This window comes from Furipterus horrens, unplaced genomic scaffold, assembly GCF_987537825.1.
Source record: "Furipterus horrens unplaced genomic scaffold, mFurHor1.1.pri manual_scaffold_4, whole genome shotgun sequence".
NCBI classification, from domain to species: Eukaryota; Metazoa; Chordata; class Mammalia; order Chiroptera; family Furipteridae; genus Furipterus; species Furipterus horrens.
Genome location: NW_028327174.1, coordinates 30,411,093 through 30,435,560, shown reverse-complemented (window position 1 = coordinate 30,435,560; position 24,468 = coordinate 30,411,093). Strand labels below are relative to the sequence as shown.

Sequence of the window (24,468 nt, the reverse complement as noted above, 5' to 3'; positions counted from 1 at the left end):
ATTGCTTGGTAAGAATGCCTAGAATAAAACAGTCTCTTAGTTAAATCCATTCCTTTAAGAAAATATTAAGTGGTAAGGAAGCAAAAAAAATAGAAATAAAATAAAAATAGGATGATTTTTTTGAAAACTTTCATAGTGAAAGGACCTGAGAAATTTGTAGGGAAGATTTTTAAGGACAGTTGGAACCAAGTATGTTTGCTGATCAAGGAGAGGAATCAAGATGGGATTGAGAAAGCAAGGAGTCAAAAATGAAAACGTGGGAAAGGTTGGGAGGATGGGTGGAAAGGGCAAAGGGGATTAAGAAGTACAAACTGCCAGTTGTAAAGTTAGTCATGGGATGTAAAATACAGCAATATAATAAATAATATTGGCATAACTATGTATAGTGGCAGGTGGGTACTAGACTTCTTGTGGTGATTAGTTCATATGGTATATAAATATTGTATACCTGGAACTAATGTAATATTGTATCTCAACTATAATTTAAAATTAATTTAAAAAGTGAGAAAGTAAAAAACAAGTACCACAACAAAAACAATGATGATTCAAGAGCCTGTAGGCAAAAGATAAAGGACTTAGGATCAAGTGCAGAGGAGAAAGAGTTAATCTTAGAAAAAACATACACTATTTTGGAGACTATTTGAAAGGAGAAGAAAGTAGATATATTTTAACTGTAGAGAAAGGGAGTTGTAGGAGCTGTTTTTGAAAGTGCAACATCATTTAATAAGTGAAGGAATGATGAAGAAGTAGAGCTTAAGAAGAGTAAAAAAAACATTGAAAGCATATTTTGAAGAAGGCTATAGGATTCAATAAAGAAGAAGAAATTGATGGCTCATCAACAGTGAGAGATCAGTGACAGATGTGGAGTTGATATGGATTTCACTAGAATTTAGGAAGCAGTAACTTGGGACCCACTCTTTAAGAATAGTAATATATCCTAGAAGGCTGCTGAAATTATCAAAGTACAAGAACCAGAATCTAAAGGGTATATCATGATGAGAAAATTGAGGAGAAGGCATGATAAATCAATAATAGAGCCAAAAATTGGTTGAGTGGAAGTAACCTAAAAATACTTTTAGTACTGCTTCACTAAAATCTAATCAATGATGGGGACTTCATAAATGCCTTGAGAGTCTAACAGGAGCTTTATTTGATTATCCAAGACCTGTGTGATATGTAGAAGTGAGTAGTTGGGTCTTCTACATTGTACTGAAGGTTCAAACAAAGAAGGAAGGCTGAAGCCTGCTTTAATCTTAAGGGAAACAGGAGGCTAGGGTAAATCCTGGGACAGCAGAGATCGACCCTGACATAAGGGCAAGTGTAAGGATGTATGACCCTCACAGATCTCTGCTTGAGTAAAGCGTGATGTAGTCATTCAACTAACCCTCTGGACTAGCGCCCTAAGGGGACGGGCAGGAAATCTTTGACAGAAGATCATGTAAAATTGAAAGAAATATATAACTTTTGAAGAACTTGATTTTCTTAAACTTGGAGAACTCTCCATTTTGAGTGGGGAGAAAAAAAAGTTTTCTTCAGAGCAGGAGGCAGTCAACAGCAGCTTCAGGATGCAATCAACTGCCTTAGAATGAAAGATCACAACATCAGTCTTGGGGTCCTGCAGAGGAACACATGGTTTCTAAAAGGGCAGCAAGTACTGATAATTTACAAAACTTTAAAGCCAATTAAACATACCATGCTTCATGTCCTTGTTCATTCATTAATTCATTCACTCATTCATTCATTCTAGTACCTACCATATGACACACAATAATTGACTACATATTTGGAATGGACAAGGTCCCCATTCTGATGGAGTTTACATTCTAGTTGGGAATGGGATTAGTTGGGAGAGAATACTGGAATATTAAAAAATACTACACTGAGTCTTCAGGATCAGAAGCACTTCATGTGTATGTGTGTATATGCCAAGGCACGTGTGTATGTAAGTGTTCATAGTGTAGGTTTAAATGTAAGTGTGTGTGTTTGTGTGTGTGTGTGTGTGTGTGTGCATGTGTGCGTGTGATAGAGGTACAGAGAAGAGTTAGTAACTATAGATTTCCTGGTTATGCCAGCCTCCATATAAGACAATAACTATCACATAATATCTGGGAAATGTTGTTGGTATAGTATAACGTAAGTTAGTGAAATACCATTTTATTTTTTGTATTGTTCTAAGGTTTGTTATCTGTCAAAGAAAAAATTGATTTTCAATATTGCCAGGATTACTATTGTGAGCTAGACACCCACTTTTGCTTTCCATGGGGTTATAAATTGTTAGATCTTTCTGGAAAACAATTTGTAATATATATTAAGAACATTAATATGTTTATATCTTTTCAACATGCAATTTTAGGGAATTTATCTCAAGGGAAATAATCCACAATCTGGGCAAAGCTTTATGCACAAAGATACTCACTATAGCCTAATTAATAACAGAAATAAAATGCTAAAAATTTAAATTATGTATGAATAATGGTTGTCTTGCTATGTTTCATGAACAGTATTAATAGCTAATAAATAATTAAAATTATGTTCTCAAGGAATTTTAATGTCATGGGACAATATTTATGATACAGGAAGTTATGGATAAAAATCAAGATATGATTTTTTATATGCTTTATATTCTGAATATTTAAAACAATTCCATAAAATTGGATGGAAGAAAACAGGCTAGAATGCATTCCTTATGATTTGTACATGTGAATACAAATAAATATTATTTTTAAAACCCTGTGCTAGAGTAGGAGCTAAATGCCTCTGTGATTGCCCCATAAACCATTGAGTCTTATTCTGGAATGATCTGTGGAATCAACACTTACATGTATAACCTCAATATCAATTCAAATTTTTGCTAAAGAATTTGTCAGATGGATATATTTTAATGCAATGAGAACAATTTTTTTGCTTTTCTTTAGAAAGGTTTTTTCTTAACTCTTTAGCATGACAGATAAAGGTTTATCCTTGTTTCCTTGCATTGTGAATCCAGTGAAAAAGTAGAAATGACTTTATTGGGCAAAAGTTTTATAGTAAATTATTTAAATTAAGTAATTAACAGAAATGTGTCACTTTAAGATTAGGAAAGTATTACTTAAAATGTGCTACTGGGACTGCCTGTTTAAAATATGGACTTCCTTACCTACTAATTCAGACTCTTAGTATGGGTACTGGGAAGCTGTATTTTTAAAGATACACCCTCGGTAATTCTTTTGAGTTTCTCTAAGAACCATCAGTTGGAAAAGAGAATTTGGAGATTTAGAAATTCTTGCATAGGATTTTCTCTGCTCCAACATTTATTAAGTAGTATTAGGCATTTTCTCAATTGCATGGATCCAAAATATACTTTGCTTCCTGGATAAGCCAGAATTGGGAAACGGGGTCTATCTACTGTTACTGCAATCTTATTAGAGAAGTTTAGATTTGGAATTGTTTAAGAGCAGACACCAGTGGTCAGTAATGTTGCTGGGAATGGTGATAGGCTGTAGGTAATTTTCTTGACTAGAAAATAGCAATCCACCAGTTCCAGTTCCTTTGGGGGTGTCCATTGGGTGGAATGCTTGTCTAAATCATTGTAGAGTTTACAACTCTTGAGGAAGCAGGCCTCCACGAAGAACCATAATGTCCTAGAGGCTAAGAAAGCAAGTGCTAGTGTCAGACACACCTGTCACTAGCTATGTACCTGGAAAAATTAAATTACTCAAAATCTTAGAATCTTCTTATGTAAAATTGGGCCAGTCCAAGCCTAATGATGAAAAACTGTGTGCAATCCATTTAACACAGGGTCTGGTATAAAGCAAACAATGACTTCACAAGAGCTAGATTATATAATCTTGGGAGGTCAAGCTTTTTCAGTTGATTTCTGAAGGTCCTTATTAATTACCAGAGAAGCCTAGTGATTTGAATAAATCCAAATTATTTGCATGTGTGTGTGTGTGCGCGCACGTCTATGTGGGAGGTGTTAGCAATGGTTTCAAGTTTACTAATAATCCTTCATCTGAGCTAGATATTTTGATATCTGTTGGTTTCATCTAACCTTATGATGTTACTTATTGAAATCCACCCTCTCAGGGTTGGTTGTAGGACTAAATTGAATACTGTGAGATATCGTTTGCACAGTGACTTTCATTTGCACACCTTCTACAGTTTCAAAGAGTAAAAAGTCATTCATATACACACATGCGCACATACAGAGCCTTAAACCTGACCATCTCTATAGTACTTCTAGGGTGCCACATTCTATAAAGCTATTGTAGTTTCTAATAAATGTCTCTGGCTTTATGATGGTCACTAGATTGTAAATATTTACATAACCCTTTTCTTGCCTTATTGGTACATATTTCCTGAGTAAACTTACTTGTTACATTTTCCCCTAAGTTAAACTTTCATTTGCCAAGTTACAGGTTTCTCTAGTGGTGTCTCAACTTCAGGAAAACAACCATCCCCCAGTAACATGACTAAATCAAGGCAAGACAATTATCAGGAGCAATCCTTTATATTATCCAGTTGCATAGCACACTTCTTGAATAAATGACATATCCTAATTTAGGATACATCACCAGATTCAGGTCAGAGAGTATCCTCTGCCAGTCAATAAGAGTGCGGGTCACTGGGAGATCTCTTCGCAGAATTTTTCTCAGTGCTTCATTTGATAGCTCCTGTAATTCTTCTAAGACCGCAGCTTGAAATATATTCTCTTGCTCTTCCACAAGCCTTGCAAAACTTAGAGCCAGTTGAGCTTGGTTAACTATTTCCAAGCTTTCTTTCAAGTCCTTGGAGATTTCAATATGAAGGTTGACATTCTTGAAGAAGTGAGCTTGCACAAAAATTCTTCCTGTTACTTGGGTTAGAAATGGATTTACTTGGAAAATCCATTTAGATTTCCAAAGGCCATTCCAGAAATTACCTGTTTCATAACTGTGATCTTCAATGCACGCGATCAAGAACTCCTTCTGTTTTACAGTTTTTCTTAGCAGATTGCAGTTTCCTTTTGGATAGTGATCATTCACGTACAATTTTAAGGCACACAGAACAATGTGTCTCAGGTATTCTGTCTCATTCCGAATGATACCGTGACTTCGGATGTCTTTTAACTGGTTTTGAAGCAGATCGAATCTGAAAGAAAGTTTGCTGTGATAGTCAAAAAATCGGAAGTCACCCACTACATTATGGTGAGACAAGAGGACTGGATTTCCATCGATGCAGAGCGGTACGTAATATTTTTGGCAGTGTTGATGGCCTGCACACTCACCTTGATGGTGCATAAGTTTTTCATCGCGGATAAGCAGACAAAGATCATCAAAGGCATTGACAAATTCCCCTGGAGGAGCCTGTATTAACAGCCTGCGGATTGCTCTTTCTTTCTCCTTCCTACTCAGAACAACGAGGGACATGATTGGTTGCAGCAGAAGCAAAGCTTCTGAAATAAAGAGTGTTCAAAGGATGAGAAAACATTCCAGGGTCACCTTTCCCATCAAGGTGTTCAATAGTCAAGCTGAAGATCACTGTGTCTAGCCATGAAAACAGTCTGGCAAGCACTGAGTCTCCTGATGAAGTCATAAAGAACCTTTCACGGTGGTGTTACTTTCGTTGACATCACAATGGGTGCTCAGGAAAAAAAAAAAAAAAAGACAGTTACCTGACAGCATGGTGCCCAACCAAACAGATATCTGTATTTTGAAGATATTAAGAACTTAGCCTCCTTAACATCCTTCTTCAAATTGGTGTGTCTCCGTATATATTATATGTAGTCAGGGATGTAGAGAAGCAGCCCAGACTTGCTAGAGAGTATTTTACAGCATTTTGCACCTTCTGGGCCCACAGTGGCATTGATTTATAATCTGGCTATCAGAATGCCTCTTAAACCTACTGGAAAGCATGGTATGCTGAAAACTTTGATGTCTTTAAACAAGATGAGATTTGATTTAGTTCATGGAAAAATGCCAGATGGCAGGACATGCAGTCTTTATAAACATTGTGGATTAGGAGATGGTCAGAACCTAAGCAATAAGCCAGAAAGTTTCAAGGGCATTGAAGTGCAAGGACCACATCGTATGTATAGTTTCTGTGGGAATTAAGTGTGAGTTAACTCCTAAGAATGAAGACAATGAATCACTGTGCGTTTTTTTCCTTTATCTGCAGAAAAGGGGCAGTGACAAGAGCCGAAGTATCATGAAATTCCTTTCCTGCATGAGGGCAGAGTTAATTATATTTGGAATCTGTGACAGCACCTAATGCGGAAAAACTTCTAAGCAAGGAGAAAGGAAGCGACAGGTCATGAAAATATGGAGAACAAATATCCATTCAAAAGTCCTTTCTATTCTTCTTTCCTCTTGTTTTATCCCTTTTATTCTCTTATTTTTTTTGAAGATTCCTGAACATAAACCCCTCTCACTTACATGTAGATTTATTCTTTCCATATCCATCTTGAGCTTTTTGAGTTTCCCTAGCTTCTTGTATCTTTTCCTCATAAGAACATGAGCTTTACCATAGTAAGTCTTAGCCATTAAATTTAAAGGTCTCTCATTAATTCTAACAGTCTGAAATTGAGTGGATTATTGAACAACCTTAACCAATACCTTTCATGATTTTATAGACTTTCATGTTCTTTTCAACATTAGGTTTTCATCTGAAGTGTTCTAATCTTAGTAGTATATCTGTATATAATAAATAAGCTTGGTTATTTTATTTTCCTCTTTCATACTATATGTAGGGTCAGTATGGTATTTTAAACCCTTTTCGATGATACTTAAAATGTTGCTTTTGGGGCATGTGTATAGCTGGACATTTGGCTAATGTAGTAGCTCTATCAGATATGGTTACTATTTAGTGAGCACACAGTAACAAAAACTGTGCTCAATGATGTATTATGAAGTCATTTAATGTCCTTACCTTCCCTCAGTATTAATTTGACCACTTTTAAGATAAGGGAACTAGAGCTGAAAAAGGTCACGTGACAGGGATATCTTGATGTGTAGCTGCCTCTAAAGTCCATTTTTTTAGGCAATAGACTGTATTTCTCAACTAATAACTTGATTTCATAAATATTTATTTTTATTTTCCTATAATTTTTATTGTGTTATGCCCTTTCATCCCTTTACTACAGAATTTACTACTTAGCTTTGTTTTAAATATTATTCATCATAGAATTACCTTGTTATTTAAGCACAGGATAGACTATTCTTTAAAAATAAAAATAAACTGAAGAAAAATCAAGTATTTCTTTAGGCATTTTAAGTACTTAATGACTTTCTGTGAGAATTTCCTTAACTTCCTTTTCTGTGTTTCATACGTGGTTTCTGTCGATGATTCGAAATGACTTTAGAGGTGGAAAAATTAATCTAGAAAAAACTCTGAAATTACTTGAAAAATTAAATATTCAATGTAGTTATATTCATGTGAAACATATTTTTAAGGTGAGATGCTATCCACCCCCTGTATACCCTACTCTTGAAAGAACTTAACCCAATATAGTAAAATGCCAATAACTGCTTGGATGCTTTATACAGAAAATACATATGAAAAATTAGTGTCTTAAGAATTAAAACAATAATTTATCTAAACATTTATAATCAAGATAGAATTTAGGTAAGGAAGTAAAATGAGGTGTTGATAAAATTTGAAATAATACCAGATTGTCAGATTAGAACAATCTAGTAAGTATACGAGATTGTTCACATTAGGTTAGGATCAGTCATATGATTCGATTAAAATCATATATACACCTGATAAAATGATAAATATGTGGGATGTTATAGTGATTTATAGAAAAATGGGTACTCGAGAAAAATTGTATTTTACTCACCTCAAAGTGGAAAATCATGCCAAAAGTTCTCTTTGTTTAAAGAAGATCTGGTAGAAAGGAGACCTGGCTAGTTTTGTCACTGGAGAACCCGTGGAGAGAGCACAGAGGGAAAGATCACAAATAAAATAAATCATGTTTAGCTGAGTTTTATAAATTTTGCAAATGGCAAACTTCTTGGTGAATCAGTCAAGGCTACTAGATTGGCCCATCCAGTCTAATTAGAAATCCTGATTTTTGGAAGTGAATAACCAGATAACACAATCTATACTGAAATTGTTACCACTAACACACAACTGGGAAGCTTGTGTTACCGCTCCTGCTAGCTAATCAGCTAGTCTGATATAGTTTCATGGATGCTGGCAGAGGCAGGCTCCCTGTTCAGAGAAGAAAGGTAGCTTGTTACAAAAATAGCAGATGCCAAACTATCAGCATTTTGGTGCCATTTTTCTAAATGCCAGTTCCCAAATTATGATGCTGCGAGGAGGGCCAGGTGACGCATACAATGACTGCAACGGGCTGCATTACTAGAGAGCAACCCAAGCTTAGGGAACCCAGACATTTTATTATGGGCTGTAAGCCTGTCTGGGTATGTGTGTGGGGGTGTCATTAGCATTATCATTGTGGACAGTAAACAAACCTGTTTACTTCTCTAGAGGGACATACTATCTTTTCATTATGTAAATGTCCTTGAAAAGCTAGTCCTGAGGAAAGGATATGGTGCCTTTGCTCAGGAAAGTGCAGAAACCCACGACCTGTGGAGAACTGCCTCCCAACAAACTCTTCTCTCAGTAAGATGTATCCTTCCTATTTACAGACCACAAAGAGGAGGTTGAAAACAGAAAAGCTGTACTTTTCCGGAGACTGCAGTAAAAGACAAAAGTTTCAGAGTCATTTCAAGAAATCCATGTAGTTTGTACTGCAATAAGCTGTCAAAATTGGAATCTATTCATGTCTAATAACACATTTGAAGAACATAAGTTTTTGTGAAAGATCTTACACATGGAAATTTCTAGTAGTATTGTTCAAAGGGAGAAACAGCTACATGCTTTCAGGTTTAATAAGATTCACATTCAATACAATATAGAAGTAGTAATTAAATCTCTATCAAATGTGAAATAGTGTAAATCTTATTCAGTGATTATCAGGTTGCTTTGAATTATCTGCACCATAGAGATATCTGTCTGAAATGCACTTGAGTGAAATGCATGCCATATACAAAAGCATATGTAGAATGCTCCACAGTTACAAAATTTATGATTATTCAGACACAGCAAGGCTGAAGGTCTATTTTGTTTAGCAAAACCTTTTTGAAGTGCTATGAAAACAGTGTTCATTATAAAAATTAGAGAGGCAGAGATTGCCTAAAATACTTAAAAAATCTCTTTAAACTGACCCCAAATACTTTAGAAGCATAAATTACATGTAAACAAGGTTTACGATCATGATAAACCATTCTATTAAAGTAATTCCCCTATGCCCTCTAATAAATAATGCTTCTTGACTTAAGCTAAACTGCTATAGGTTTATTAAAATGTTGCCTAAGTAGAATGCTTAAGGTAAGTGTATTGGCTAATTGAATTTTCTGGGTAGCTTATGATTCAGCGTCTTAAATATCCCACTCTTTTGCTTCAACTTTTGTTGCTAATTTTTCTTCACTTTATAGGTATACCTTTTAAACAGAGAGTAAATAAAATAAACCATAATGAATCTTATTTTGGTGACCCAAATCTTCCAGTGTCTCAATGCCATTTTTATTGGCAAGCCAAGTTGGCACAGAGGTTTTTCACTCTGTTAGATCCTAGCTGTGTGGTACTTAGCAAGTCAGCAGTCTCTCTGAGCAAATGTCTTCATCTGCAGAATGAGGATACTAATATAGTTATTTTGTAGGATTTTTCAGAATATTAAGTGATATTATTTGTAAATGTACCTACACGAGGCTTGGCAAAAAGTAGGCACTCAGTAAATTAGTTGAGCGTACATCCATAATGACTGCTCAAAAAAAAATAGAAAATTGTATTACATTTATTGATTTCCTAAGAAGCTGATATAAATTCTGACATGAATTTATTTCCTCACAGTGTGAATTTTTATTATAAAATTTGAGTAAAGAACATACAGGGGTGGGCAAAAGTATGTTAAATTACCAGCTATTATTACCTAAAAAATAAATTGTAATTAATATAATGAAATAATTTTTTGATACCTGCTCTTTAGTTTCTACTCACTGTGGTCCACAAGGATTGTATTCTCTCTGTTCCCTTAGATGCCATTCTCTGTCTCTCCCAATTGGTAATGCACAACTAGTAATACTCAACTTCAGCTTTTACTAGTCATTTCTTACTCAGAACCTCACAGTGTTTCTGTTGCTTTTAATAATTGGACCCAGCCTGATTTCTTGTCTCTTATCTCATAAAGTTTAAACATGAAATGACCAGAACAGCCAGGCTAACCCACTTTTTAAAAATTGGAACCTACCTTGTGTGTCATTGCTTCAAATCCTTCAGTGATTATGCAGATTTTACTTTTTAAAGATATTACCTAACTATTGCAGCTTCTGTAGCTTACAGTAATCTTGAACGCCTCTGGTTTATTATGACATTTATGGTGGAGGCTGGATATTCTTATCATGGGATTATGTACTGTCTGACATGGTTTAAGAAGGCACTGAAATAGAGTGGAAGAAAAAAAAGAAATGTGTAATTCAAAGACAGACTAGAACAATCATCTTTTCCCAAACCTTATTCTACTTCTACTCTGACCACTAGGTTTTAGGTGGTGGTGATCCACTCACCTTTTCCCAACTTTGGCATCATTTCCTGCAGTTTTATATATTTTATCTGATATAATAATCCAATATAAAATTCATCTTCTTTCAAGAGTAAGTTGCTCTATATATTATACAATACTCTAATTTATCCAGTTTTTGTATTTTTTATATTCACAGTGTGAGCCCACTAGTGATTTTCTTTTTTTAGTAGGCTAATGACAGGCTGAAGCAAGGAAGAATCACCATAGAAGAATTCAGATCAATTTATCGAATTATTGCACACAGAGAAGAAATTTTTGAGATTTTCAACACGTATTCTGAAAACCGGAAATTTCTTTTTGAAAAAAATCTAGTCGACTTTTTGACACAAGAGCAGTATATGTTTAACATGAATGAAAGTATTGTCTCTGAGATCATTAAAAAATATGAGCCTATTGAAGAAGGTATGCTTGCATTTCAAAGTTTTGTCAAATATTTACATTCAAAGTACTTTTTAAAATGAACTACTCATTATCAAATTTAAATTTTTGGATGGGTCAAACTTCTGGATATTATCAAATACTGGAAGTTTTATTTTTATATTTTATAGAATGTATATATACCCTTTAGAAAGCTAGATTGTATAACCATGGCATTCTTTCTATTTCATTGTCCAGCTCATTTCTTTTAACAACTTTTGTATATGATAAGCTTAGGGTTAAAAGCAAGATGAGGATTCTGTTATGTGTACTGTAACAGAAGAAAGTGGCTGAATACTCATTAATAAGATCAAAACCCAGTTTTAGACAGTCTCTCATTTTTATGCATTATATTATTGAAAATGTATATGAATATTAAATCAGCTGAATGAAAACAATTCCAGGGAAGACATAAAAACATCACAAAATCACCAATTTTCCACTCTCTATACACATAATAGACTATGATACTTTATAAATATTTTCAAAATTCTGCTTTTTCTTCACTTGTAAATACAGTCATCTGGTTTAAATTAAATGGCCACTTAGGCTAGTGATTTCAACTGGTGTGCCACAAGAAGTTTTAAAACACGTAATGCCTGACTATTTAGTTAGGGGCACTGACCTTTTTTCCCTTAGATTGTCAAATAAAAAAACGACAACAGCCAACACAAGAACAGCTGTTTGGTGTGATGAATCAAAATTATACCTCTTTGTTTTGATCAGATTGGTAAAAATATATTTTTGGTGTGCTGCAGAATTTTAGTGATTCATTTCTGTGTGCCATGAAACAAAATAGGTTGAAAACTGTTGACTTAGGCTAATGACATGTCATATAGTTTTCTATCTTTGTCTCATCTTTCATTGGATAAAAAAACTTCAAAAATTTTAATTTATGCTCATCTCTAAATAAAGTAATGAAGAGATAATATAATAACATATTTATTTACACAATTGTCTAAATAGCAATTAAGTTAAGCATGGTGTTTAACCCTACAACAATTATTTGGTAATTTAAATTAAATATATAAGATATTTATTTTAAAAGAGAGGTATAAAAGTCCAAGTCCTGCCTTTGGAAGTTGTTTTATGGTTACTAATGTTTAACATATGATAATAGGGATTTTAATAAAACCAAAGTTATTCTTTCAGTGAGTCACATAATTTATTCAAATATTTATTTGTGGCAACCAAGTATGTTTTTAGGGGCTGGAAATACAGTGGTAACAAAAGCAAACTAGATCTTATATTCTTGATGAAGTTTGGAGGAATTTTGACAATGAAGAATTAGATATAGAAAAAACTAATTTCAGAGAGTGCTGTGTACTGTTAAAAAATAAAACAGAGGAAGTCAGAGAGAGTAAACAACCCAGGAAGTGTAGTTTAAGTTGCGTGTTTAGGAGAGTCCTCTATGAGTTTGTGACATTTAAACTGAGACCTGAATGATGAGAAGTAACTAGCCATGTGACAAAATAGAAGAGTTTGAGTTGAGGGAAGACAAATGTTGGGCCTGAGTTGGAGAATTCAAGGGACAAGAGGACTGTGGTTGAAACTTTGAGAACGACAGGGAAATGAATTTGGAGAGATAGGCAGGGATCAAATCACGCTGGTCTTGGAGGTATAATTAAGATTTTGGCTTTGTCACTCAGTCTCACCTAAAAACTTTGGAGGGTTTTAAGCATTATAGTAGTAGGACTAAGTGCATTGCCAGCCAGAGTTTGGTCAGATCACCATGAAAACTTTTGCAGGTTTGAGACAAGACAGAGAGTTTGCGCCAGGATATAAAATAGCTGCTCCATTAAGCACTCCTGATGAATTCAGCTGACTTCTATTGTTTTTAAAACAGCAAAGACTTTCTCTAAGGAAGTAGTGAATTCAGGGTTATATTCTGGCTCAAGCTCTTTATATCCTTGGTTACTGGAAACAGCCAATTTACCAATAAATATTTTCAGTAGGACTGATCTAACGAATATTAAAAAAACAAAATACTAGTGCTTACCTACAGGTGGTAAAAGATACAATGGGATAATGGGATTTAAAAATGGAGGTATAGAAGTCCAAGTTCTGCCTTTTAAAGTTGGTGGCAGTGACATCTTTGAATTGCGTTTTCATTTTAACTATAATATTACATTGTTCTGTTCATCCATTTCATCTTTTAAACCTCCCTCTGCCTCACACACTTTCATACAGAGCCAAGACTTTGCATTTCCTTTACATGCTTATCAATCACTTTAGAGACTTATTAAGGCCAATTTTAATTATGATTTTGTAGTTCCCAATACTGCCAAGCTCCTCAATCTCATCCCATATTGGTATGCAACATGTACCAAATGAGGTTTTTAAAAATCCATGAGCTATTCTCATCTCAATCTAGTAGTTTTTAAAGGCACAAAATGAGTTTGCTTTCTCTTCCATTATCAAATAAATTTACTTAATTATTTAATTGTTAAAAAGGGCTATAAGCCAATTGCTGCTAATTGCACTGGGAAAAAGAATCAATTTATGCAAATGATTACTATTACAACATATGATGCATTTGTCCCATAAGTTCCCATAAATTTGCATTGCTTTGAAATAGAAAGTTTGCACGCCTATAAACATTCTGCATATTTTCTCCTAGTTTTCATTTTTTAAAACAAAAATTGTAATAGCATTTCTGAACCCTGGCCTTTTCATTTTATGATAGCCTGAACATTTACTCCTGTCTTTCTATATTTTTTTCTGATATATTTTTTTAAAGGCTGCTTAATATTGTATCATATTTTGAGCTTTAATTTGTTTTCCTCCTCTTGTTAAGCTTTTATAGTAAATACTTACATCAGCTCCTATTTTGAGACAGATTGAATTATCAACAACAAAAACAACAGCAACTAATATATGGGATAATACTATTATTACCATAATTCCAAAAATAGGGTTAGGTTAACTAGCATGCTTATTATACAAGTACGTGAATTTTACCCAAGCTGTCTGATTCCAGAGCCAGAGTTCTGATTAAATAGATAATTTTTGGTATAGGTTATACTGTGTACAAAATTTTAGAGATAACTTACTAAAGATGATAATGTGTAAATGACCCAGCAATTCTATTTGCAGGCATGCACCCAACAGAAATGTGTACATATTTGTACCAAAAGATAGCCACTGACTGTTTATAGCTAAACTCTTTGTAATAGCCCCAAACTCTAAATTATCTAAATGCTCATCAAAAGTAGAATCAATAAGTAAAATATGGTGTACTCACTCAATGGAATACTCTAGAGAATGGGAACATAATATCTCACTATATGCAACTGCAAGAACAAATCTTAGAAACAATGTTGAGCAAACTACAAACTGTATGAGATCATTCCTATATAGCACAAATACAAGAGAAAATGAATGTATGCTGTTAGAATCCAGACCATTGACTACCCTTGGGGTGGCTGAGGGGAGAGACTAAAAGTTAGCAGGAGGGAGGCTTTTAGGGTGTTCTAGTGTTCTGATCTGTGACCTGGGTGCTGATTATCTAGCTGTTTAGCTTGTGGAAATTCACTGATCAGTGACATCTGTATTTTTCTTATATATATTTTTAAGACATTAAAAAATCAGAGACAATACATTCTCTGCTTGAATGATTATACAGAAGAAGTAAAGGTATTGATTAGAAAAATTTGTTACCAAAGAAAAATAAAAAATAGTATTAATATTAAATCTAAATGAGTATTTTAGAAATATGCTCTACTACTGAATAAGTTTTAAAGTGAGATATATTTTCTTATCCTTTTTTTCTCATTTTTTTATAGTTAAAGAAGCATTCCACATGTCATTTGAAGGTTTTACAAGATACATGGGCTCATCTGACTGTCTACTATTTAATAATGAATTTGAAAATGTTTATCAGGATATGCATTATCCATTAAAAGATTATTTTATTTCAAGTTCACATAATACATACTTGATATCTGACCAATTAGTGGGACCAAGTGACATTTGGGGATATGTAAGGTATTTATTTTGATTTTTAAGTTTGTTACACTTAAAAATACTTGGAAGTTCCTGCTGGTATCTACTTCCATTGATAGTAATTCACAGTAAAAGCAGGTTATGTGTGTTAGGCAAACAAAAAGGAGAGAGAAATTTTTTTTAAATTTATTGGGATGACATTGGTTAATAAAATTATATAGGTTTCAGGTGTACAATTCTCTGACGTATTGCCTATATATTGTATTGTGTGTTCACCATCCCAAGTCAGGTCTCAGGGATAAGCAATTTTGCTTTGTGTATATCTTGGCTAGCCAACCTTTGGGTGACTATGTATTAGTATCATAGTTATTCTATGTATTAGTATCACACACTTTCCTTCTGATTCTGCCTGATGACTTCCTTTCCCCAGTTACTAGCCCTCTGAAGTTTCCTGAATAACTTTTTATAGTAATATATGAAAAAGACAACTTATTTAGCTAATCATAACATTCAGATTTTTAAAAATTGTGGTTAAAATGAATTCTCAGACATCAGGACACAATACTATGAGTAAAGCCAACAACAGAGTAAGTTGTATAATTTAGCATTTAAAAATAGTAATGTATAGAGATTTATATGTCACATTATTTACATAGATTTAAAGCAATGTATGCTATAGCTCTAATTTTGCATTCTACAATGTATTATACTGTGAATACCAGACTTCAGTTTAGTCAGTCAGCTGAGGACACAGTGGTTAGCGAGATTGTCAAAGCTGCCACCCTCATCTCTTCATGGAAATAAACATAATAAACAAGTAACCAAATTGTTATTTTCAGGGACTGATAAGTCATATGGGAAAGATAATCTAGGATAACAAGATACAAAGTAACTGTGAGGCTGAGTGTGGTACTTTAGTTAAAGTTTCAGGAAAGCCATCTCAGGAGGGGACATTATTAAGGTTTGAGTGTCGAAAAAGACGTCTCAGAAAAATCTGGTAGGAAGGGCATGCTAAGTAGAAGTAATAATAAGTGTTCATCATGTTTGAATGAAAGACAGCTAGTGGCTTGAAATGAGTGAATGGAGAATGAAGAAGGTAGACAAGGTCAGTTTAGGAGGGTCTCTGAGAGCATGGTAAGGAGAATGGATTTTATTCCACTTGCATTGGGAAGCCACTGGAGGGGTTTTCCTTAGGATAATGGCGTAATTTGATTTACTTTTTACTGTGGAAAAAAAGACTGATGGTGCAAGAGTGGAGGTGGAAGGTGATTTGGGAAGATACTGTAGCAGCCTACTTGATGGTGAATTCATGAGGTTGCAGTTGAGAGAAGTGGATGAGTTTGAAATACTTTAAGGAGGCAGACAGAGCAAACAGAACTCACTGGGTAATTTGAAGAGAGGTCCGAGGGGAAGACAGTATCAAGATTTTTGGCCTGATAACCTGGATTATGATGCTATGATGCACAGAGATGAGGAAGCCTGAGAAGGGAGGCCATTGTAATGTGGGAGGCAAAAGTAAGAGTGCAACAGTTCTTATGTTCAGTCTGAGATGCTGAGTTGTTATCAAAGGGCCATGTCAGACAGTCATGGGATTTAGAAGAAATATCCGGACTGGAAAAATAGAATTGGAAGTAACTGGCATACAGGTGATGTTAAAATCTATGTGATTGGATATCACTTTAGGAAAACCATATATAGGAAAAAATATCTTATTCCATGATCATATCACATTTACAAATAAGGATTGTTTCTCCAATTTAAAATCTAAATAAATACATAATTTTACAAACTCAGAAGTATATCCACTTAGAATTCTGTAAGGATAGCCCAAATCATAGCTATACTTTCATTAAAGAACTTTCTATTCATACTTTATTATTTAAATTATTTTTTAAAAAGAGAAAATATAAATTTTAAACTGGTTGATTTGGAAATGTAGACAATTACTTTTGAATTCCAAGAGAATATTCCACCCAATGGAATATTTAAATTTAAAGTTAATTGTATTTCTTTCTCTGTTTCTCTACCCACTTGAGGAAGATATAATCTTAGAAGGCAAGTCTTTTAAAATTTCTTTAATCATGAGAGGTGGTTTAATGTAATGTTTACTTATTAATTAATGTTTACATTTCCAGTGATGATCTTTCCTCACTTTTCCTCATTTGTTAATTATGGGACAAATATAACCTCTTTGTGTCTCAATTACTCATTTTTAAAGGAGGACTGTCCTAATAACATTAAATATTTTAATCCATATAAAGTCCCTTCAAATTATTTAAGTGGAGCCTTTCTTTACTGAGTGAGACAGAAAATTTCATTATTCATTTCCAAAAAGGGGAGTCAGTGTGAAAAAGAAAGTGGTTTCACCCGTGGAGGAGACACATCTTTCTCTTACATACCTTTGAATAACTCAAGTCATTCTTGCTGAAGACCATAACAAGTAATCAAAATAAGCACTTTGGTAAAGGTTGGTCGAAGCTGAGGATAAAATCAAAACTACTTAGAGAAGCAGCAAGAATCATAATTATATAGGTTGTCCTTCATGAAAAGTTTTCTTCCACAACTGAGGCTTTGGTAGTTTTTTTCTTTTGTTTTCCAAGGAGAGAGTTCAAAATTATTCTCTGTTAACACCCCGGGGAACTTATATCTGTATTGATAAAAAGGCCAAGACAATATACCTTAACAGTCGACTAAGAGGAGAGTAAAGCAAACATTCTTTCAATGCAGTTAACAAACTTTACAAATAGATATTGATTATTCTACAATTTAAAATCTAAACACATAAAGAAATATACAACCGGAGAAATATATTCAAGATGATTTCAAAAGATAAAGCCTGATTTAGGAACTAAAATTAGGTCCTTATTTGCCCATGAAAAAAAGATCAACGAGTCAAACAAGATTTCCTTAGAAGCAGGCTGTACGTGCAATCCCCCAACACTGGGACAAGTGCACTCAAAAGCTCTGAAACTTTACATTATATTGCATCTCTACACGCCTGAATAAAGCAGTGCACACTTAAAAAAGTAAGACAAAATGATCTTAAAAAACAAATCTCTGAAAAACTCGAAAAAGAGTTTAATCCTTCAGCTTTATATTGTTTTAATGAAGCCTCCAATACAGATAAAATTTATCGATTCCCTTCCCCTTTAAAGTCCTACCTCCTCAGTTCCTTTCCATCTTTCATCTCTGTTATTCCTGAGGGAACATAAGGTCTCTTTTCCCCCTGAATTCAACACCTTGACTTCAGTCATAATTGCTTTATTTTTTTCTCAGTTACACTCCTACCTAAATACTGCTTGAGTCATCTTCCTAAAAACTGACTAAAAATGATCCCCAAGGAAGTACAAGGTCTAAAAGTCTATTTTTGCATATGGTTTATGTGGTACTTTGTATTTCTGTTTGAAAGAATTATTCTACAAATTATTGGTGCTAGGACCACACTCTCCTCTCCAGGTTTTTATGGCTTGGGCAGGGTCTCTCAAATTCTTTGCATTTTATGTGAGATAATTCTTTGTTGTGGAGGCTTAGTCCTGTGCATGGTAAACTGTTTACCAGCATTCCTGGCCTCTACCACCAGATGCTAGTTACAAATTTCTCTTCTGTCTCAGTTGCAGTAACCAAAAATGTCTCCACACGTTGTCAAATGTTTCCTAGGGGGCAAAATGGTCCTGACTGAGAACCACTGGCTTAGAAGTGGTGGGCTAAATTAATACCCTTTTTGGAAAACAAGTGCTCACTTGGATTTCTACGGAAAAAATATCTCCATGTATGGCAGGGCACCTTTTTGGACCTCCTCCCTGATACATGAACATCAATCTTAAGATCTTGACACGCAAGTTAGCCATTTTTCATTCATTTATATCTCTTCTAAGATTGTGTTTAGGAGATCACTTCTGTCTTCCTTCCACTTTCTTCTTGCATCCTTATAGGTGTCAATTTGTCCCTCATGTAAACACAGTAAATATTTATTGATAGTGAACTGTATATCAAACATTTTTTGTGAGACTTGGAGAATGTGAATGGATTCATTTATACATTTATTGCAAAATCACAAATAGTCTTTAGAATGTTTTGACATTTTTAATGATCCAAGAATGACAATTTATTTTGTTTAAATTCTGCTAGTGCTCTTGTGAAAGGATGTCGTTGTCTGGAAATTGATTGCTGGGATGGATCACAAAATGAACCTGTTGTATACCATGGTTATACATTCACCAGCAAGCTCCGGTTTAAAACTGTTATCCAAGCGATACACAAATATGCATTCATAGTATGTGCGCATTTTAATTAAATTATAGTTATTTAAACATAATTTTCATGTATCAAAATCCTATGACCTTTATCCTTAGTTTAGATTAGTGATATTTCAAATTGTGGGTTATGATCCATTAGTAGGCAGTGAAATGCATGTACTATATAGTTAATGATAAAGTTATCAAAGTTAATCTCAGGTAGTAAAGTACATGTTGTTTCATGTAACTTTTTGTTTAATTGTTATATATATATATGTGTTTATTACATCATATGTTTATTAATGTGAATATGGTCAAAATGTTTGTGAAATACTGTTTGATATTACAGTAGGGTTATATAATAGTACATATTTTACCAATATTGAACTATTTTACTTTCAAGACACAAAAATAAAATGTGTCAAAAATGTATTATCTCAATTGTTGACATTTTTTTTAATGATGATGGGGCAACTATTTATACAGCAAAAATGTTTAGAAGTCTATTTTTGATTTTTAAATTACTATTCAATTATTAAAGCTATAGATTCAGAGATATAGTTGTCTAAAGCCTCTGAAGTCAGCTTACAAATCCTAGTCTATAAATTGAGCAGGTTTTAACAACCACTCAATTTTGAGTACTACTTGGTCTCATTTACAAACTTGGCTAATTAACCACCTTTAGGTATTTTAAATTGTTTTAGTTAAGTTAATATATTTGATTTCTTTCTTAAGTACTTAATTGTAGTGAAATTGAAGAGTTTAACATAACCTTACTGAATACTTAATGTATATTTAAGAAGTTAATGCATATCTATAAAATAAACTTATGAATTTGATAAACTGAGAGTTCTCCTAAATAGGTCAATATGTTATCTATAAACATAAACATAACTTAAAATCACAAATTCAAATTAATTGCTCCATTATTTACTAGAAATAGAGTATAAAATACTAAGTATTCACAAAATATAAAATATGAAAAGTTTCTATTTTAATTTAAAATATTGATATATGCCTTTGATTCTCTATAACATATAATTTATATCTTTACCCAGACTTCCTCGAACTATGTACAAATACAGACAACTACAGACATTCTACTTGCATACTTAATAGGCATATTTAATATTACATGTCCAGAATTGAGCTCCAGATACTCCTCTTTCTGCCAGTCCTACTCTTTCCATAGTCTTCCCAGTTTCACTGAATTGTAACTTCTATGTGTTGAAACCTAAAATAAATCATTGTTGTCAACTTTAACCCTCCCCTTCTTCTCTCTAACCTCTTCATAAATTCTTTAGCAAATCCTCTTGGCTCTGCTTTCAAAATATATACCGACTTTAGCCTCTTCTCCCCATTCTCATTGTCACTGTCCTGGGCAACCACCATCACCTCTCACATGGATTATTGAATGGCTTCTTAGCCAATAGTCCTGCTTCTCTTTCTCTTCCCCTGCAGTTTTATCTCAATGTATCAGCCAGAGTGACTTTTTGGTAAGTCAGATCATGTTATTCCCCTTCTCAAAACTTTCAATTCCACTCAAAATAAAAGCTAAAATCCATACTGTGTCTCCCCAAGCCCTACATCCTCTGTTTTCTGTTACCTCTCTGATCTTTTCTTTTTCTCTCCTTTGTTCGCTTGTTTATTCTGGCCTCCTTACTCTTTTTCAGACACATCTCAAAGCCTTTGCACTTGCAGCATTAACCTTTAATTTGAAATACTTTTTCCAAATATCTGTATAGAAAACACTCTTATGTCATCCAGGGTGGGTAACCAGGGAAATAGAAGGAACTAGAGACAATTTAAAAATTCAAAGGCCTTGCAAGGATGGAAACTTCTACAACTTCTAAGATTCCAAAGAGAAAGAGGCAGAATGAAAAAAAAAGAACAATGCTTTGAGCAACAGAGACTCAGTGAGCTTTCTCAGTTGAACAGAGGAACTCAGTTTTGCAGCAAAGATTAGATCGAAGGCTGAACTTTCTACCATTAATTTGGGAAAGAGAGAGCAATGAAATAAAATAGACCTGGTAGTGATAATTAGGAAAGACCTTTGGTTATAGGTATTGGCACATGAAACTTACTAGAAGCAACCATGTAAGAAAGCTAAGTGTTTAAAGTAATTATGTTGCCAAAAACAAAACAAAACAAAACAAAAAACAAAACAAAACAAGACACAAGTCCAACTCTTAGATGAGTCTTAAAATAATCCTGGGTCTGGAAGTGAACCACAAGGAAAGCAAACTCCTTAACATTGAGCTAAGATGTGCAAGGAGGATAAAACATAAGAGGACCTTTCCAGAGGTTGGAGTGAAGGAACACTACAGAAGCCAAAAAAAGGAGCTCTCCCCAGTGAGTGAAGTTAGGGCCTAATTATGAAATTTATCTGCTAGGCTATCACTTTGCCTAGTCTCCAAATCACTTTATTTTGGGGGAAAATTTTGACATGTTCTGTTATTATTAGACTGACTCTATATATATGTATGTGTATGTGGGCATATATGAGAAGGCATGTTGTAAAAGCCTGAATATGGGCCTTTGAAGAAATACTATTCTCATTCCTGGAACCTATAAATGTCACTCTATTTGGAAAAAGGGTGCTTGCTGATATGATGAAATTAAAAAATTTGAGATAAGGAGATTATTTTTACGCTAATTTATCTGTGTGGGACCTAAATGCCATCACATATTCTTATAAGAGGGAGATAAAGGACGATCCCATGCACACAGAGGAAGAGGCAGTGTGAACGAGGGGCAGAAAATGGAGTGACATGGCCACAAGCCAAGGAATGTTGGCAACCACCAGAAGCTGAAAGGGACAATGAACAGATCTACCCTAGAGCCTGTTGAAGTAATTTTAGCTAATGAGACTGATTCTAAGTTTTTGGCCTCCACAATTGTGAGATAATACATTTCTCTTGTTCCAAGCAAACCGAGATTACAGAAATTTGTTACAACAGCCACAAGAAAGTAAAATACTCATACATTAAAAAGATACAGCTCCCATTCAAATGTCTGGGATGATGCAGCAGACTCTGTCATTCCTTGAAGTGTTTATAAATTGGTAAATTTGTGCCCTGGTGATTATATATGGAAACAGAATAATTCTGATTAAGATCCAAAAATGAGTGTTGTTCTCTATTTTGTGGTGAATGTCAAATTTACAGTGGTAAGAAAGGTCAGGAAATATCTTCATAGAGTTATCCTTATTTAATATATCCTCTATATTATTAAAAACTAAAAATATCTTTATCTTTGATTTTAATTATAAAGCTATGAATTTTGATTTTAGAATTTAAAACTGAAAAAGTAGAAAATTAACCTTTTCCTTAATTTATCAGTGTTGACATTTTTTCATCACATTTAAAAACATCTAACTAAACACATATATATGTACTTTGAAAAATAAAAATGCAGACTCTTATTCTTTGGCAACTTGTTTTTCTTTATAAGACTCTACTATAGACAAATTTCTCTAACAGTATATATAGTGGCACCTCCTCCTTAACAAATCTATATCATTCCTTTAAGTGGGTATGCCTTAACTTTTTTAAACAAGTACCCATTGTTGGATACTTCAGTTGTTATATTTCTAGTGCAAATAGTAATACTTTTCCTTTTTATATAGATTTAATGTTTCCTGTTTTGTCAAACTTGAAAATATTTTCAGTTTAAAGAATACTTAATTATTTTTGCAAAGTTACCTTAAAAGTTAGTATTAAAATAGAGTAAGTGCTTCTATTAATTGTGTTAAACTAATTGAGGTGTTCAGAGAAATAACTGTAGTAATGGTTAATTTTTTAGACATCTGACTACCCAGTGGTGCTCTCTTTAGAAAATCATTGCTCCCCTCCCCAACAAGAAGTGATGGCAGACAATTTGCAGTCTATTTTGGGAGATGCCTTGCTTTCTGATATGCTTGATGATTATCCAGACGAACTACCTTCACCAGAGGTAACATTTTTTCTGAGAAGCTCAGGTTATGAACAAAAGAAAAGTATGTCATGATTATATTGGCTCATGACACTGGGCTAGAGATCAATGAAACTGCTTATGTTGATTATTTAAAGAGGTGTGTTTTTTGAAATGTGTTACTTAGGAAATGTTTCTATGAAAATTTAGGTGAATATATTTTGAAAAAGAGAATATATGGTGATATATATAAAAACCCCACTTTTTAAATTGTGTGTCAACCCCATGAGACTAAAATTTCAAATCAATTAATATTAGGCCACAGGAATTTGGTATGTTTTATAGGCAACAAGGCTAAGAGAGAGGCAAAGACCTCTTAGTAAAGTCCAGGCTCTACTCAGCACCTGGATGTCAAGTTCTCCCCTACATTTAATCTGCTCTTACAATTTAACTGTCTTTATGGGTAACTTTCCATCTTCAGTTGAACATACTCAAGTATTTGGTTTACAAAAGTCACCCCACCTTCCCCTGAGGATTTCAGTTTGCTCTCCAGCTATCTTGTTATTTTATTATTTCTTGTCTCAACTAAAATCTCCATTTCCTCATCTCACAGCCAGCCTGATCAGGCTTCTTCCACCTGCACCACAGTAAATACCTCGTGAGGTCATCAAAGACTCCTACTGATAACTTCTAATGGACCGATTTCAGTCTTTATCACTCATTCCCTTGACAGCATTCAATGCTGCAGATGCCTCCTTCCTCTCCTTAACCACTTTCTTGTAACACCACACTCCCGAGGCTTTCCTCCTTTCTCTTCTTTTTTAGTTTTCTCTCTTTACTCCAATTTTTATCAGCTGATAAACAAACTTTTTTTTCATGATAATATTGTCTAACACCAGATAGTTTAGTTTTGACATGTTATCATTTTGGCGCAGAGCAGTACTATGATAGTTGAATATTTTCTTTAATTGTTTTCCTTTTTTATTTAAATGAGTTAAAAATTTAATGGTGAAAGTATATATTAGGGTATTTATAGACGTATGGAAAAAGATGAAGCTCTTATGTATCTTACAACTGTGAGCTAATTGAAAATACCATGAACGACTTTTCAATGACTGTTACAAATGCAAACGTACCTGTAAATGTGTAATAGTATCTGTCTTTTAAATTGTCTCTGTAGGCATTAAAGTTCAAAATATTAGTTAGGAACAAGAAAATAGGAACCTTAACGGAAACCCATGCAAGGAGAGGTTCTGATAAACATGGTCAGGTAGAGGAATATGAAGACCATGAAGAGACAGATCAAGAAGAGGAAGAAGACAAAGGTGACTCATCAGAATCACTGGATATTTT

General features: G+C 33.9%; 2 protein-coding genes across 2 annotated transcripts in view; one reads left to right on the top strand and one right to left on the bottom strand.

Moving 5' to 3' along the window:
• Nucleotides 1-4,487: 4,487 nt before the first annotated feature.
• On the bottom strand, nucleotides 4,488-5,387 carry CAPZA3 (capping actin protein of muscle Z-line subunit alpha 3). The gene has a single exon (XM_090275474.1). It carries the CDS (start codon nucleotides 5,385-5,387, stop codon nucleotides 4,488-4,490), a length of 900 nt encoding a protein of 299 aa, XP_090131600.1.
• A 5,566-nt stretch (nucleotides 5,388-10,953) lies between these two features.
• Nucleotides 10,954-24,468, top strand: part of PLCZ1 (phospholipase C zeta 1) — a 31,118-nt gene continuing 17,603 nt past the window's right edge. Inside the window, exons 1-5 of the mRNA XM_090275473.1 lie at nucleotides 10,954-11,008; nucleotides 14,809-15,010; nucleotides 19,097-19,241; nucleotides 23,008-23,157; nucleotides 24,296-24,380. Of these exons, the coding sequence (XP_090131599.1) occupies nucleotides 10,954-11,008; nucleotides 14,809-15,010; nucleotides 19,097-19,241; nucleotides 23,008-23,157; nucleotides 24,296-24,380 (637 nt within the window). The remainder of the gene's footprint in view (nucleotides 11,009-14,808; nucleotides 15,011-19,096; nucleotides 19,242-23,007; nucleotides 23,158-24,295; nucleotides 24,381-24,468) is intronic.